This window comes from Leptonychotes weddellii, chromosome 3 (genome assembly GCF_054177405.1).
Source record: "Leptonychotes weddellii isolate Sample4059 chromosome 3, ASM5417740v2, whole genome shotgun sequence".
In the NCBI taxonomy this organism is placed as follows: domain Eukaryota; kingdom Metazoa; phylum Chordata; class Mammalia; order Carnivora; family Phocidae; genus Leptonychotes; species Leptonychotes weddellii.
Genome location: NC_138371.1, coordinates 63,400,947 through 63,418,630, shown reverse-complemented (window position 1 = coordinate 63,418,630; position 17,684 = coordinate 63,400,947). Strand labels below are relative to the sequence as shown.

The window sequence follows — 17,684 nt, the reverse complement described above, 5'->3', positions numbered from 1 at the left end:
AACTCAACACGTACGGAACAGAAGATGATGTCGTTTATCTTGCCTCCATCCCTACCGGCTTGTTCTGACGCCTTCATTCTTCTGCTTCGTGCCACCACTCACCCAAGCCAGAGACTTGGGAGTCACTGTGGATGCCTCCTCTCCTCACAGCCGCCTCCTCGGCCCTTGCCTCCTGGTTTTCTGATTCCTCTCGTCCTTCTCCACCGTTACTGCCTTAGCTTCTGTTCTCGTCAGGTTTCGCTTGGCCCATTGCCCTGACCTCCCAGTTGGAGACCCTCCTGCTCTTCTCCTCTTCCACCCTGCTCAACCCCCGCTGACCTCATTTTGCAACAGACAGTTCTATCCCATTACGATCCTCTCTTATTTAATACCTAGAAATAGCTCCCCGTGTCTTACAAGTAAGTCCAAACTCCTCAGAATGGCACCTGAGCCTCAGCCTACCTCCACCCTCGGTTCTCACCATGGTGCCTCTCCCCAGCTCCTCGTCCTCTGGAGCCCCAGACCCTGGCACTCCCATCCATTCACTGGATGCCTTTGCACAGCCTCTGCTCCCAGAGTCTTTGTGCCCTTCTCTGCCCCGGGTGCTCTAGGCCTCCCTTGTCATCTCCCGTTGCCTGTCCTCAGTTGAGTGGATCGTCGTCTTTGGTCCTACATTCCCTCTGTACTTTGCTTATACCCTTTTAGGGCACAATATCCTGATAGTAGGATGATAGAATTGGCAGGAAGCAAAGAGCTTAGGTTTTCTAGTTTGGATTTCTGACTGTCATGTGACCTAAGCAAGCTCCTTAACCTCACAGAACCTCTGTCTCCACAGTGTCTGGCTACTGTGAGTGTTCAAGAAACCGTAACTGTTATTATTGATTATCCTAATGGTATTCCCTACTAAAACATACACATTTTGGGGACCGGCATGTTGTCTAATTTGCTTGTTTTTGTTTGTTTTAAATCCAGAGCTATGCACAGCATAACATAGTAGGTAGTAGGTAGGGACATAGTAGGTAGTCAGTGTTTGCTGTATAAATAAACGAATGGGCAAATCAAGATATGGTGTGCCCAAGCTTTCGGAGGCAAGAATCGGCACTGTGCCCAACCAGGCTGGGAAGTGTGTGTGTGTGTGGAGGGGGGGCGGGTAGTATGTAGGCACAGAGCCTATTACCAGAAAAGGGCTTGGAGTGGTGTCCTTCACATATGCGGGTAAACCTTCCCTGGACGTCGCCCCTTCTGAGGTTGCTGGTTCCCACAGGGGCTCTAATTCTGATTCACCAGCTTGGCTGAACCTTGTGGTTTCTTCTGGGGAATGCCCTGCCCCCCAGCACCTCGAGGCTGAATTAACACTTGCCTTTGTCTTAATGTTGCTACCCCCACCGCCTGGTAGTTATCTATTGATGTTCTAAAGCTCTTGACTGCTGAAAGATAGTCACAGGGTGGTAAGAGATTTATGGCCTTTTGATACGTGTTTTGTTTCACATATTCTCAGCCAGTCATTCTCCGCTCCCCATATTTTGTCTATTGAAACACACTCTGTTGATCTTGCAGCTGCTGGCCTTCTTGGGCTTTCTGAATTTTGACATCAAATTCTATCTTCTGGGTTTCCAGTCACCACCCCCTCCCCAAGTGATACTATCCATAACTAAAACAGTATGACTGATGAGGAGAGATGAAATGGAAGTACCACCAGATACCAGATTCTCTAAAAGTTAGTCAAAACTTACCCACTGCTTCAGGATCTGACATAGAGTCAGAAAGAAAAGAAACTCAAACTTTATTTCCTGATTCCTAACTATTCACTCTCCCTGGGTTTATATAGTCCTTGGATCACATGTAGCTTTAGAAGCAGAACATCCGCATTAAACCTTACCACTGGACTTGTCCAACTGTTGGTGGAATTATCATAGTCACAAATACCCATGAGTGAATAGTTCTGAATCCTTCGGAGCCACTGCAAGGAAATCCTTTCTTCATTTACCCATGTCACATCACACAAGTAGTAATCCCTGGAAGGAAGGAAGAAAGGAAGGAAGGAAGGAAGGGGAGAGAGAGAGAGAAAGAAAAAGAGAGAGAGAATAACTATTTCCAGACCTTGGTACAGATAGACATTTTACTCAATGAAATCAATCTTAAGAGGCATATAATTTTAAATGGTTGTCAAAACAACTTAATACCACAATATTTTACCTTTTCTGAAAGCTTAAAGTGTAATTTAGTTTTGAATGGAAATTAAAATATATCTGACAGGAAAAACAGCAGCTGACATCATAACAGTGGCTTAGCAAACGTGACTCACACCACAGCTCAGGATTTTTCAAGTCCTCAACTTGGCCTTTAGTAGTGCCAGGAAGTCAAGGGTGATATTTTCCCATCTCTTCTCTGCTGTCTTGAGAGAACATTACAGTGAGGCCAGAGACACTGGCTGAGATTCGAATATTTTCTGGTAATCTGACACATGCTTCTCCAGAAAATTCTTACTTTTAGGGTGAAATTATAACTGACCCTTTTCTCAAGTTCGTTTTCAAAGGGGAAAAAATATTGACTCACATCTCTACAAACGTTGAAAATCAAATAATTATATTGTAAAAATCTTTTCTCAAAAGTCAAAGCACGAACCATGTGAAAAAATCAAGGAACCGTAACTTAAAATTTATATGAGCGGAGATGTCGCTTAGCAATGCATCCTCCTCCAACACATACCTCAAACGTTTTTGGAACTACCTTTTGATTTATAGTGAGATGCGTGGAATTCTCAATTTACTTTTCTGTTAGTTTACTTAAATATTTGTTCTGGATTGTTCATTTTATTTGCTCCTCCTAGCACCCAGTGTGATTCTGAACGACCATTCTTAAATCATTGGTTTCCACTGTCTGATCAAAGCCTTGTTCCCTTTTGTCAGAAAAATTCCAAGAGAATCTTTTCTTCCCCCTTCTTCCTGACTGGCCCTGGCCCCATGGCCATATCCTCCTCATCACCCCGAATGCTCTAAAATGCTCCTTTGCTCTTCCCTTCACAGGCTGTGGCCACCCCCTCCTTCTGTCTCTTTGCTCTCTTTGCCTGACCACAAGCTCTCGGAGGCACGGCCGCAGCTTTCTTGTTCTCAGGGTGTCCCCAGGCCCCAGTGGAATGAATACCTGGCACAAAACAGACACTCGCTGAAGTTCTGCGGAATGCAGCACTGACGAAGGGGAAGGTCCTATCGTGTTCTTTGTGGCCTCAATATCTCTGTCCTTCCTCAGAATTCACAGGTCATGTCCTGTCTCCACTCCCTTCACAGACACGAAAGCGAACAGCCAATACCTACGAGCACTTAGGATGGATCACCACTTCACTATCCCCCCTCTATAGCTGGGGACATTTCCTGTGTTAATGTCCCCAGGGGCACCTCCCGGCTGTCCCCGCTGCAAGCGGCAAGTACTGAAAGAAGATCAAACCCCTTCACCCAGCAGCAAAGCACCACCTTCCCACCAACAGGGACTCTTCTCCACTTCAGCCCTTTCTCTTGCTTATTAAGAACCTATGCACCATCCAGTCTGCATGGCTGGTATTCCATGAACACCTTCTGAGATTTCCCAGCTGCCCCCCACCTTTGTTCAACCTGCCCTCAGTCTGAAACCTCTGCCATGCTCTGACTTCTTTAGGTCTTCCTCAAATATCCACTGTGCGTTCTTGGAAAGCCCCTCAGTCCGCACAGGTATCAGCAGTCTTAAGGGGCTCATCACTAATGACCGCCAGGCTGCAGGGTCTGAGAGTGTGCGCGCCTCCTTGCACGCACGGGACCAAGGGCACCTCATGGAGTCCAACTCTTCTGCCCTGTGCCCAGCCCACAGGCATTAAATGAGAAATTGGAAAGGCAAATAAATCCTGCTGGGGATAGGGACTAAATCATTGCAAAGGGGATGGAACAATGACATGCAAGGGAGAAAGTAAAACTTTCTCAGATTAACTTTCTAGACTAGGGGTCTGAAGACTTTTTCAGTAAAGAGCCAGACAGTAAATATTTTAAGTTTTGCAGGTCACGTGAGCTCTGTCACACTGACTTATTTCTGCCTTTGCAGGACAAAAGCAGCCACAGACGAACACATGTAGAGGAGTTGCAGTGAAACCCTGAGATCTGAAGGTCATACAATTTTCACATGTCATGAAATATTATTCTTCTTGTGATTTTCCTTCCCAACCATTCAAAATTGTAAAACCCTTTCTTACTTGCAGATCATGCAAAAACAGGCATGGGGCTGGTTCCTCTATGCCCGTGGTTCTCAATCACAGATCAAATCCCTTTGTAAATCAGATGAAAATCATGTGCCTCTCTCTAGGGGCAGTGGCAGTGGGGGGCGGAAATCTCTTCACATACATGCACATATTGCCCAGGGCTCCATGGGTGTCGATTAGGATCATAGGCTCCAGAAACAGGCTTCCGTTTTCTAAAGTGTGCCAGTTGGGGGAAAGGGCGGGCGAGGGGGGAAGAAAACTCTTTAACATGATTAGCGGGTCACCTTTACTAAGTGCTTTATCTACTAAAAACCATAGATCGTACTCCAGGTTCAGAAATCAGCAGTAGAAAAGTAACTTTTCCCCATTCGAAATCGGAGTAATGGAATTTGGGAAGGAAGTCTGCCAGGAAACTCATATGCATCTGGCACCTTCCTTGCCCTTTTCTAGATCAAAGGTTCATGACCCTGTATCTTCCACTCTCTCTGTCACTCTTGGGTAGCCCAAGGTGTACTCTGCACCTTCTGATGCTTCCAGAAGGGCCGTTGGCCAGCCAGCAGATGGGACATTTTGAATCCTCATGGAAATATACTTCTGTTTAATCACAGCTTCTCTTTAGGATTTGGAATTAAGGGGAGACAGAACGACGCTGCATACCCTGCCCTGAGCCAAGATCGTGCCAAGATCAAGTCTGAGATGTCAGTGAGTCATTAAAAATGTATAAGGGAACCAATGGCCCAACTGTACTTTTTATTGAAAGGTTTAAGTCCCACTTAGGACCAGAAAAATCCAAAGAGCAGGAATATCAACTATAAATTACATTACATGCTGATTTTTCTTAAAGATTTATTTATTTATTTTGAGAAAGTGTGCATGCATGTGCAAGTGGGGGAGGGGCAGAAGGCGAGGAAGAGAGAAGCTCAAGCAGGCAAACTCCCTGCCCAGCCTGGAGCCCCAGCTGGGGCTGGATCTCATGACCCTGAGATCACGACCTGAGCTACCCAGGTGCCCCTCGATGCTGATTTTATTCTGTAAAAGCAGAGAGGCGTCTACTGAATAGATTGCTTATGTAATGGTGGGAAGGGACAGAAGAGGGACCAGTCAGGCAACCTGGACTTCCCTTGAGCCAGAGACTGCCTATCCTGTCAGACATAGTGATTCAGTTTCAAAGCTCTTCTAACTTCTGGGACAATGTTATTCTAAGGAGAGTATGGTTGACTTTAATACTAAAGCAATGGAGTAATTTCTGGATATAATAATAGGAGTTCACACCCATGAGCAGTTTACTTTGTGCTAGGAACCATTCCAAGTGCTCCAAGCTTATGGCACCCTATGCGCTAGGAAGGCTAAGGTTCATGTTTTGCAGACAAGGAAAAGGAGGTGGAGAAAGGTTAAGTAACTCGCCCAAGGTCACACACTGGGAAGTGTTGGAGCCACGATTCAGATTTTCTGTTCCCAGGAGCTCCCTCTATAGAACCTCCACCCATCCCTCTGGTAAATACTGTTGGCTAGCTTCACCCTCTTGCTTTTTTTCAGGATAAAATTCCTCACTCTACGAGTGAGGTCTCTACAGAGTGTCTGTAAACTAAATAGCTGAATTTTATAAAGCAAATTATATTTGAATGTACTGGGGCAGACCTGCTTTTGAAGGTCATACTACAGAGAATCCCTTTGTAAAGTGACCATAGAGTAGGAGTTTAATAAATGTCTGTTGAGTTGCATTAATTCCCCTAATATGTGTACGTGGTTTTCTTGGTATGCTAAGGATACTTAACATCAGGTAGGCATTACTAACCAGAAAGAATGTTGGAGATAAATTGCTCCTAAGTGCAACTGCAGACGGTGGAGTGATTAACTCGGTGAATCACCCAAGGAAGCGGACATTCTGCCAGTGCTGGCCCCGGGCTCCATGCCACCCTCTGTTCTGAGGGGGATGCCAGCCGTCCTGGGGCTGCTGACAGATCGCTAAGAGAAGGACAGGTGGGGTGAGGGGGAGCCCATCACAGAGGGCAGCACCCACAGCAGGCGAGCTCCTGATCCACCTCCTGTCTCAAGGTGTTGCTAGCTTCCAGCCATTTCTGTCCAGTTCGTTTATCTCCTGTGTGACAACCCCAGACCCTGATATCGCTACTTTATAGATCAAGGATTCTCAACTGTTCAGAGGAGGCATTTATCTATTACATCACTCAGGAGCAGAAAAAACAGGGTAGGGCAGGTCAGGACTGGGTGTGATGGGTCCCCGGAGCCATTCAGCAGATGTCGGGTGGGGTCACCTCAGTGGAACATGCCCTTCCCAATCCTCTAGCTCAGGCCACACGATTTGCAGATGGCTGGGAGGAGGCAGAAAGGAGGGACTGCTAGGCAGGGTCACTTGGAGGGTCATCTTCGGTGCTGGTTGTGTAAACCATTCCACACACATGAAGTCACACATATAACATAACTCATTCATCCACGCAGAAGCTTATTCATTTATTCTACAAATGTTCGTTGGGGACTTGCTGGGTCTCAGACCCCCACCCTCCACCCCCGAGAGGCACTGGAGATACTACTGTAAGATGGGCCTCTACCTATAGAACTTTCTTATTTCAGTCCAGCAACATGAAGCCAGGCTCTAAATAAAGCAGGTGCGGGGGGTGGGTGGCGGTTATGATTTTACAGTATATGTTGTTTTCTCTCAGATTTTGAGCTTGCAAATTCCCATTATGAGTCATCAATACAAATGAGCAGCCTAATGAATCTAATCCACTTGACCTCTAACTCAATGAGGGCAACTGGGAGGCTCCCTGCCTCTGGTAGGATTTCACCTGCGGGAAGATCTGTGGTGCAAGGACATGGCCTCAGGGGAAAGCGAGTGATGGGTGCCTGGACAGAGGACGGAAGAAACACGCCCACCCTCACGGGGCTCCAGGCGATCTACACTCCGGGAGCTAGCGGATGTCTAGGAAACACAGCCGAGGGTGCTGGGCAGTTTCCGAAGAGGCACAACTTGCCGGGATTCCCCAGCCCTGTTGGATGTTTGCATGAGGCCAGAAAGTGGGATATCACCGCCTGCTAGAACATTTTCTGCAGAGAGGACCTCGCGCCTGGTTTTATATAAACTGCAGCATCACTGCTGTTAATAGAGACCAGAGCTGGATTTATAATTCCCTATATAACACATTCCTGAGGCATTTCCAGAAATGATTCCTCAGTAAAATACATCTCACACATAATATCCCCAGTGAGTGAGGCAGTCCTCACCAGGAATGCAGCATAAAGCACCGCAAACAATTACTTAAAGGTTCATTCGTACGGGGCAAAAACTAAGTCCTTGGACTTGCGCACGTTCCCTGAGCTCAGCTTATGGAATGAGGTTTCTAAGGGGGCAGGGGAGACCCCACAGAGGAGGACCTATGAGATGGCCATGACAAAGACACGGTAGGCAGTGTGTCAAGTGAGATGTGAGCGGGGCATCAAGCATAGTCCCCACCCACAGGACACACTCTATGCATTGAAACTCCATTATTCAGTGAGCCTATTAACCAGCAGGTGTGCAGGCCTGTGTCCTCTTCCCAGCTCCCACGCTAACTTGCTGTGTGACCTTGAGCAAAAGAGTTTCCCTCTGTAAGCCTCAGTTAGCTCATCTGTGTCCCACAGCGTTGTTCTCAGTGTGTTCTGGAAGCCCGCAGGTTCGAATATCCCGACTCCTGGCGGAAGCAGAAGGAACAAGGCCTGTGCCTGCAACCTGAGCAATAATCGTCTGGTTGGTTTCTGGACCTGCACTCCTGTGTTCTATCTCACCTGAAAAAAAGGCTTCAGGTCCTTAAAACAGTTTGTAAACCATGGGTGAGGTGTAAAGCCCCTCCCAGATCTAAGATTCTTCAGAGCAGGGGCTTGTGGCTCATCCTCAGCAGACAGATGTTGGTTGTAGGCCAAGAGGTCACACCAGGCCCTGCCCTTTCCATGGACATCCCTGCACTTCCCCACGCATGGGTTACCTTCCCCTTCAGTGCCATCCCCCCAGCTGTGCCCTGTGGAATCCTTCCTGCTCAATCCACACATTGCCCAGGATGCTTTCTTTGATCCCTGGGGTCCTGGAAAACCCATCTCCCCCTCCTCAGAATGTCTCTGGCCTTCTGTCTATGCCTCTGGAGTATGTGCTTTTGGAGTCATTTATGGCAATATATTCTATCCTCTGCTTGGTCGAAAGTGCTAGAAAGACAGTAGCTCAGCCCTATGGACATTTGTTACATAAATAGTGGGTGCTCAATCAATATTGATAGAAGAGATGACTGGATGGGGCCGCACAGCAGATTTTAGAACCTCCAGGTAAATTTTTATACCTTTGGACAAACTCAGGAAAGACAGTTTTTTAAATTTATTGGTAATTGATTTTTTCCTCCAAACGAATGGGTTAATACAGATATTTCTAATCAAGTCAATGAATTAATAACTACAGAGCAGAGCCTACAGCGTGCCTGATGTGGTAAATTTAACCCTGAGAAGGATGCTTCCATGTTGCTTTGATGATAACTTCAGGAAGCGGAGGGCAGGGGTTGAATTCACAGAGGGAGGCCCCTAGCAGAGCACTTGTAAGCTCCTTCTTCTAAGTCAGAGAGACAGGTTTGAATACAGACTCCTACCATTTTCTTAGCTTCTAGGCCTCATTCCCTTATATGTAAAAGAGGCATATAATTATAGTTGTTGGAAAGAGTTACTTTAAAGATTAATACAAGAAAGCCTGTGATCATGCCCTGTGTCTGGCACATAGTGAGTGCTCAGTATATACTAGTTATTATTTAAAAGCAACAAGAAAACCAAGATAATGAACAGAAATGAGTAGAAAGCAACTTAGAGCCATAAATTGCATGCAATGCCGTGTTTATCTCTACAGGAAAAGCACAGGGGGCTGAGGGTATGTGGTGGCAGAATTTCAAACCACCAGCGATTATTTAAGCAAGTGACATCCTGAGGCATGTTGGTGTCACGAGGAGCCCTACATTTCTCCAGTTCTCATGAAGACCTGCACAGCCCTCGTGTTCTGACCTCACTCCTATCACTCACCTCTCCACTCGCACTGCAATGGTCACTTGGCCTCCTCACAGGGTCCTCTCAGGCACCAGCCACATCCTCTCTGTGGGGTCTTTGCACCTGCTCTCCCTCTGCCTGGATACTGAACCCCCAGCTACTCAGGGGGCTAGCTGGCCCTCTGTCTCACGTCACGGCTCACGGGTCATCTCGTGAGAGAGGGCTTCCCTGACCTCCCCCCACCGTCACCATCACCTTGCCCTGCTTTGATGGCCTTCACAACAATATTCTGTCTACCTGGGTTGTTGTCTGCCTCCCCCACCTTGAGTGTAGGCTCCATCATACCCGGGACTCTGGTTGCTCTACTCACTGTGTGGACCCCATCACTGGAACCGTGCTCAGCATGAAGACATGAGGTGATGGCTTGACAAAGAATGGCTGATGAATGGCTTCCGGCCCCAGGGGGACACCATGGGATGCTACCCCTGATTCTGCCATTCATTTTTAAAAGGTTCTCCCCGAGATCTGTGAAACTCTGTACAACCCACACATTCTGATCAAGACTCTTACCCCATTGTTGAAATAGCAGCAGGAGGAGAGATTTCTTTTGGAGTTGCGTTGGTGTTTGGGTCGAAATTGTCGGTTTTGACAACAAAGAACTTTACGGTTGGATTTACAGCTCCTGCCTAGGAAAACACAATAACAGAATTGATATGGAAAAAAAAATATCACATCATTGCACAGGTTTAAAACTGTACAAAAATGTTCACAGGAGAGCGATAAAATTATAATCATGAGACATGCTAAAAAATTTAATATAGACAGACCTAATACAGATAGAATGAACATAAAAGAGAGTCATGAAGTGCAACTTTTTCATGTTCAGGCAGAAACATATATATTGACAGCTCCAAGCACTCCGTTTAAATCATGAACGTTCATAATTTAATGTGTTTTGTGCAAACAAGGATAAACTTTTTAAAAATCAATTCTATTATTTTGCAAATATACTCTGACTCCAGAAGACAAGAAGTCTAATGGCTGACAACTAGGAAGAATACCTTGGGTTCAGCCAAAGACACAACCCACCAGGAAAATGAGTTTACCTGAGCCGAGAACCAAAAACGGCTAATTGGAAAGACACCATTTGCACTCCAAATTCAAGCTCACCATGTTCAAACTTTACAATCAATATGATGACAGAAATCTTCAAAACTTTTTTATATATACACATAGATCTTCAATTGACAAATTAATTAGAAATAATATATTTTTAGTGAGAGCATTTTATGGGTTTTTTTTTTTTTTTTTGCCAGTTTCACTCATCAAAAAATAACATTCCACTGAAAATACATCTCTATATTTAGTCTCGGATCTTTTTTCTTTTAACTTCCTCTGTCTTCCTAAAATGGCAGTTCTTCATGAAGCAAATTGAGTGAGTTAGTAAAAATAAAAATCCCTTTTCCCAAGTTGCTTACAGCAAAAACATTTACTATTAGATTTTCCTATAGATGATCCTGTGGCCATTAATATTATGACACTAGTGAAGAATCCTGGTTCCCTTCTAAATCCCCCTCTTCCTCGGCTTACACTGCTTAACAAAGCTGTTGAATTTTCATAAATATGCATCCCGGAGGAGGAGAACAGCCTTGCAAACCAAGATGTGAGACCATTATTCCAAACGCAGGACGTGTGAAATGCACATTAGTGCCAAATCTATACCAGAACCACTGAAACTAGTCATGTATCGGTTAATTAGCAATACAACCTGATATATAACTGAGCTTTTCAACTTCATCCAGGGCATATTCCAACTTCTACAAATAAGAAGAGCTTGTGATTCAATGACAGCCTCTCTTTTCCTCCCTTGAAACATTTTCATTCCCCCTACCTCTTTCAAAAGCATTTTCCCCATCTTTTTCGGCTTGTCATTCCTCAAAGTTTTTGGAGAAATTACAAAACCTTAAATCACACTCTTTCCTGGGATAATAAAAATACTTTAAAATTGCCAGATGCTGTTGACTTCAGCAAGAGTAATCACAGCAAGCTGTTGAAGAGAGACTGACAATATTTTCATTAGCAGGAAAGGATTAAATGAAACCATTCTCTTCCCATCAAATCACGGAACCACTATGTGAATAGGAGCACAGACCTTTGGATATGGAATCCGCACAGTCTTTGGGTACTGCAGTGACTCGTCAGAGTAGAAGGAGTATTCAATAAGCGGGACTTCTGTGTCGTTAAATTGGGCATATGCTAAAAAAGTGCCTTTTGGAGACCACCACAGAGCAGAGTAGGCACTGAAGATTTCCTCTGAAAAAAGACATAAATTGTTCTGTTACAAGAAGTAGCTGATAAATTGGCTTTGGCATTCAAAATATTGTTCTCATTAGCTTTAGTAATTACAGTAGAGTTCAACTAATGAACCATTTTGCATTTGCTGGGCTTCCAAATTCAGAGTAATACAAATGAATAAAAATAAAATCTTCAAGGATAGATCTGGATTGTAAAAATAAGTAACCCGTTGGACCATTTTAGAATATTTTAGCACACAATATTTAATATAAGCTCTACTTTTTTTTTCTTTATCTTATAATCCTCTAAATTTATGCCGCAAAACATACTAAAAGTAAATTTCACACAAGGGGCTGATTCTCCTTTCTAATTTTCAAACAGTCAACATGCCAGCATACTCTTCCCAACTGGGCTCAGTTTGTACTGTGCCCACAGGGTACTGGTGGGTGGTGGGTGGCTCCAGACTATCAAACTAATATGGTGCCCACAGTTTACTACTCTTGGCACAAACAGGGTGTGGGAAGGATGAATTTAGAATGACAAGGAGCTCCGTGAGACCCCTATTGAGAAACACCTCCTTCACTTAGCCTAGAAACTAAAGACTCCGGTGGATTAGCACGCCCTTCTGAGGCATACAGTGATGGTAAGAGAACAGGGTCGAAGAGAGAGGCAAGTGAAAGGAAAGGTCTTGCTCTCCAGAACATTGTTGGACTCATTCTCTGGCAAATGTAGTTCTTTCCTATGTTCATTGTGGAGTCTATTCATGGGACTTCCAATCTCTGGCTCTTAAAATGCCAAAACCTTTTTGATGGAGGGTTCAGGTAGACTAGAGGGAGGCTCCCAGTCCTTTATGCAGATTTAACCTACAAATCTCATGTTCTGCTACCGGTGTAAAGGCAAAAGCAAAAGCATAGAAACTTGAGTCTTAGAGTTCCGAAATCATCTGTCCCCATCACTTTTCTGATTCCCGAGGCCTCTTTACGGGTGTCTTCCAAATGCTTCAATAATAATAATCATGGTAATAGTAGTGGCAGTAACAGTAACAGCAATAAAATAGTAGCAAAATATAATTATCATGATGAGCAACTAACATTTAAAGAGTGCTAACCATGAGCTAGACTTGATAGGCAACCAACATCTATGATCTCCGGTAATCCTCACACAGTAGCTCATTGTGCAGGTGAGAAAGGAGCAGGCAGGCTTAAAGAGAAGAAGTCATTGCCCAGAGTCACATGGCCGGTAATTGAGTGAGTCAAGAATGAATCCAGACTGGTCTGGTTTGAATCCATGCTTCTCACCTCCGTGCTCTATGTCCCTCCATGCCTATTTCAGCTCTTCCGGTAACAGAAAACCTACTGGGTAAGGCAACCTGCTCCGGCTTTATCTGTTTTCTATCTATGTCATTAAGTTATGTTTATGTAGCAATTTAGAATTCACAAAACACTTATCTAATTTAGTCTTCACAAAGATCCCCAGGTGAGCCTATTCTATTCATATCCCATTTTATAGAGAAGGCAACTGAGGGGCTTGGAGAGAGAGAATGAATCTCCAGAGACAAGACAAGGACACAGGCCATGCGACTCCGAGTCAAGGAGTTTCTACCGAGTACTTCTTCAGATCCTGAGTTGATGCCTCCTTCCTGTGGCTTCTACCCATTGGTTCTAGTCTAAGACCAAGATGCAATTACATAAAATGAATACAATTACAGCAAGCTTATGGTTTTTAAACTGCTTTTAAGTACAGGTAGCAGGTAGTACCTGTGTTTTGAATTGGTGGGTATTTGTAATACAGAATGTATTGTTCCATACCGTGATGTATTAAAACCATTATTATAAAACTACTTCTGGTCAAACTCAAAGTCCTGAGAATGAATAGTAGGGAGAAGGGAGAATAACAAAGGGGGAACAGATTTCCAGTCCTTCCTGTTACAAAGCTGACTGTGAGCACAAGTGTCTACGGCACCCCCTCCCCGACACTCTGAACCCCCCTCGCCATCCTGTGATACCTCCAGTCCAGCCTCTCTGACCTTCCCTTGGACTTAGTGCCCTCCCCTGAATAGGTCCCTTGATTCACTCTATGACAATTATCCATTAGCATCTTTGTCTCCCTCTCTGGGCTGAATTCCCTGAGAGCAGCAGTTGGATAGCATTTGTCCCTGTGTCTCTAGAACCTGACACAGCACCTCATAGGTAGTTGGCACTCAGTGTGGATTGCCCTGAATTACCCACACCCCCACTGTCAGCACGACTACTATAGGGTAAGGAGTGCCCCATCTTCCAAACTTATTTCTTTCTCTATCCATTTTCATCCTCACTCTCAAAATTCTCATTCTCACCTCTGGGTTAGGTAAACTATACTCATGCTTAAGAGTGACTGTTGAATCACAGACCTGTACCTCTGAAACAAATAATACATTACATGTTAAAAAAAAAAAAAAAAAAGAAGAAGAAGATAGCAGGAAGGGAAAAGTGAAGGGGGGGAATCGGAGGGGGAGACGAACCATGAGAGACTATGGACTCTGAGAAACAAACTGAGGATTCTAGAGGGGAGGGGGGTGGGAGGATGGGTCAGCCCGGTGATGGGTATTAAAGAGGGCACGTACTGCATGGAGCACTGGGTGTTATACGCAAACAATGAATCATGGAACACTGCATCAAAAACTATTATGTAATGTAACATAACATAATTAAAAAAATTTGAAAAAGAAAAAAAATAAACCTTATTTGATAAATAAAAAAAAAGAGTGAATGTCGTGATTAACTTCATACTAGGAGATAAAGTATTATGATTTTTACAAAAGAAGGCACTTGTTAACTAAAGTAATAATCAGTTAGAAAATCATGAAAGAAGACAAAGTGAAAACATCGAGACATTGAGAGAGAAAGTCATTTGGGAACCTGGGGTGGGGCAGGGGACACACGTCCCAGACTGTAGGCTGCTCTATGAGTGTCCCTCCATGATGTGGCACATGGCCCTGTCTGGACCTTGCAGCTTTGTTTCTTCTTTTACTTATGAACCTACGGATTCTCAAAATGTACTCTTTCAGTCCTATACTCAACAAGTCTTCATGGCTGCAGTGGAGACACTCCATGGGAGGGTGGATCTCATATATGGAGACACGAGTGTGCCCTTTCCAAGTATGGATCATTCATAAATATATAAAACCAATTATAGGAACTTCCCCATAGGAACCAAAGTCCTGTTTTTTAGAGACAGGCCCACACTGGAACTGGGAAGCCATTCTTCTGTTTGTCATTAACATGCAAACTGAGATCTTTCCAGCTCTTAACTACCTGAGAAAGGACTAATAGTGTTAGGTGTGTTCTTATCCTAGAGACACTCAGATGTTTCGAGGAGGGGTCGACTTGCAGCTTTGGGAAGAGGCGTTATCCAGGTCCCTTTGGGGCTCCTACAGGTTGTGCTGTGCTGTCCAACAAGCGTTAAAGATGTTTTTCAATTGCTAAGTGACGAGCGCTAGTAAATTTCATTATATATTATTTCTGGGCCGTGGGGATTTATCTTTTTTTTTAAAGTGATTTTTGTTGTTGTTGTTGTTACAATGTTAGGCCATTTAATTGAACCTGACTTGAACTGGGTAAGAACCAAAATTAAGTCATGAAGAAAAACTTTTTTTTTCCTTTTAACTATGAGGAAGAAATAAGAGGATGAAATAAGGATGAGTACTTAATAAGCATTAGGCAACCTTGTGAACAGTCTGGAACAGCCTCAAAAATGCCTTTTACTTTGGCAACTATGGACGTGAAAAATGTTTCTCTAATATTTTCTAAGACTCTATCCTAAAAGAGAGAATAATCCTTTTTAATATTTTTAGTTCTGTTTTTTTTTTGTACTGATTTTTCCCCCAGAAGCCTTTCGAATTATTTTTTCCTTCTTTAAAAATAGGAAATTATGATTTGTCCAAGTTCAAATGAACACAAATCCTCTGTAAAACAGATGCTTTCTTCCCCCTCTATTCCCCAACCTCCAGACAATATTTTGTCAGCTCTTGGAATGCTGTGGGAGTATTTAATTTTCCTTAGTAACTCTGGGTTAGGTAGGCCCCGTTAGAGAAACATCTGATGTTAATCTGGAAGCTTTTATGCCCCAGTAAAGCAGAAAAGCTACCTACACAGAAAGGCCCTTTGTAGGAGACAGAAGACAATAGGGGCATTGAGAGACAATGAGGACATAGGTGAAACCAGCTACTGCTAGGAAATCCTTGTTCTGGGAGACACCTGGTATTGTGAGTGCTAAAGAGATTTGATATCATTTTAAAAAATGCAACTTATTTTGAATGCCATTGGATTTCTCCATTTTAAGAGAAATGTTTAGCTACTTAAAAAAAAAAAACAACAACTTATAGATTTTCTAATTTGAAAAAGCTTTAAAGTCTCTACCTTCATAAACCCAGTCAGTTATTCCATTGGATATTACATTTTCTTCCCCCGTCCATGTGATCCTCTGACTTGATGAATTTGGTTCATTTTTAACATAAACATCATTGTTCCAAACATATGCCTAGAAATATTGAAAAACAGATTGGTAAGTAATAACCTGTTATAACATATCTTATCCTGGAGTTAAAAGATATCTATCAACTGTCTTATCCTCATATAATATTGGTATGCAAATGTAATGATTACCTTGGGCTATTCAATTTGAGCAAGAAAAGTCATTTACTAGCCCCCTCACATTATTTATTTATATATTTTAAAGATTTTATTTATTTATTGGAGAGCGAGAGCACAAGCAAGGGGAGGAGTAGGAGAGAAGGAGAGGGAGAAGCAGGTTCCCCACCGAGCAGGTAGTCTAATGGTGGGGGGGGGTGCTCAATCCCAGGACTCCAGCCAGGATCATGACCTGAACCAAAGGCAGACGCTTAACAGAATGAGCCACCCAGGCGCCCCACCCCTCACATTTTTAAAATTATAAGTGTACAAGCTATAACTTCCAAATAATTCTAAAGACACTCAATATATTAAAAAGAAGCGGCTCACAAACAGCACTATTTGAATGCTAGAGTGCCTGCAAAGACCCAGGAGTCTGACCATTTCTACAGAATTAATGTGTGCTTCCCATTGCTTTCTGGGGGCGGTGAGTTGAGGGAGTGCTTTCGAGGTCAGGAGGGAGAATTCCATCTACAAATGAACATCCCGTCTTCCTGTTCAGATTCTTTTGGACTTCTGACAGTCTCCCAGCACTAAGAACATGAAGGAAGAACACGAACGTATATCTACAGGGACACAGAGATCACAGAACTAGCAGGAAGCAGATATGCCCCCCCAAACAAACAAACAAGCAAAAACAGCAAACCGAATACAACAGAAATTAGAATTTAGGAGTTAAATGGGCATTTTTCCAGTAAATAAAGAATTCCCCAGTCGTAGTTCAGAAACTTTCAGGAATCCTATTTACTGTGTTAGACTAGTAAAATGCTATTTTAGGCAATAACGCGATCTCTGATGGTGAAGTATTTGCTTCCTAAGTGTCTGCTCTGTATCAGGGTATGTAGCTTCTGCATGTGATAGCGTTGAGCATTATTTTTTTCTGACAACAGAAGAGACTCACTAACCAATTTATGACCCTCTGGTGACCATGTGATCCACTGTGTGTTGTTTGGAATTTTCTCTTCTGTAATCAGCCTCCTGAAAAAAAGATAAAAGGAAACATTACCAAATGAATAAATCACAGTAGGATTTCTTTTAAAAAAATGTTATTACACTAAAGAAGCTTAATAGATTTTATAAGGAAGTCACTGACCTTTTAGCTAAGTCATAGATGTCATATGAAGCTGTGTAAGAATGTCTCCATTGCTATAAAAGAAAACAGACATCTCAGACTTCTGTGATTCTTGATAGTTTGGCCACTTGCTATAGGAGCACAAGATGAGATGTAAAGTAATATGACATTGTATAATTCTCACATCTTATCATGTCTTGTATCCTATCCCAATCCTTAGAATTCTGGAATTAGGAAGAGATTCTTAGAGACCATCTAGTACCAAGTCCTCTGGACCTCATCTGTAACCTCGCTCTGGCATCACCCCTGCCAAGGAAACTTCTCAGGGTCACAGTGGGCTGATGTGTTTGCTTCATGGCAAACATCACTCCTAGCATTTACCATAGCATGGGAAATCCACCTGTCTAAGAAAATACAAATTTTATTTATGTATTTATTTATT

At 43.4% G+C, this 17,684-nt stretch overlaps 1 protein-coding gene across 2 annotated transcripts in view; it reads right to left on the bottom strand.

Moving 5' to 3' along the window:
* Window positions 1-17,684, bottom strand: part of DPP4 (dipeptidyl peptidase 4) — an 80,322-nt gene that overhangs the window by 31,249 nt on the left and 31,389 nt on the right. For both annotated transcript variants that reach the window (XM_081814315.1, XM_081814316.1), the window contains 6 exons: window positions 17,264-17,316; window positions 17,076-17,148; window positions 15,901-16,021; window positions 11,361-11,521; window positions 9,779-9,894; window positions 1,859-1,994 (listed from right to left, as the gene is read on the bottom strand). In XM_081814315.1, the coding sequence (XP_081670441.1) occupies window positions 1,859-1,994; window positions 9,779-9,894; window positions 11,361-11,521; window positions 15,901-16,021; window positions 17,076-17,148; window positions 17,264-17,316 (660 nt within the window). The remainder of the gene's footprint in view (window positions 1-1,858; window positions 1,995-9,778; window positions 9,895-11,360; window positions 11,522-15,900; window positions 16,022-17,075; window positions 17,149-17,263; window positions 17,317-17,684) is intronic.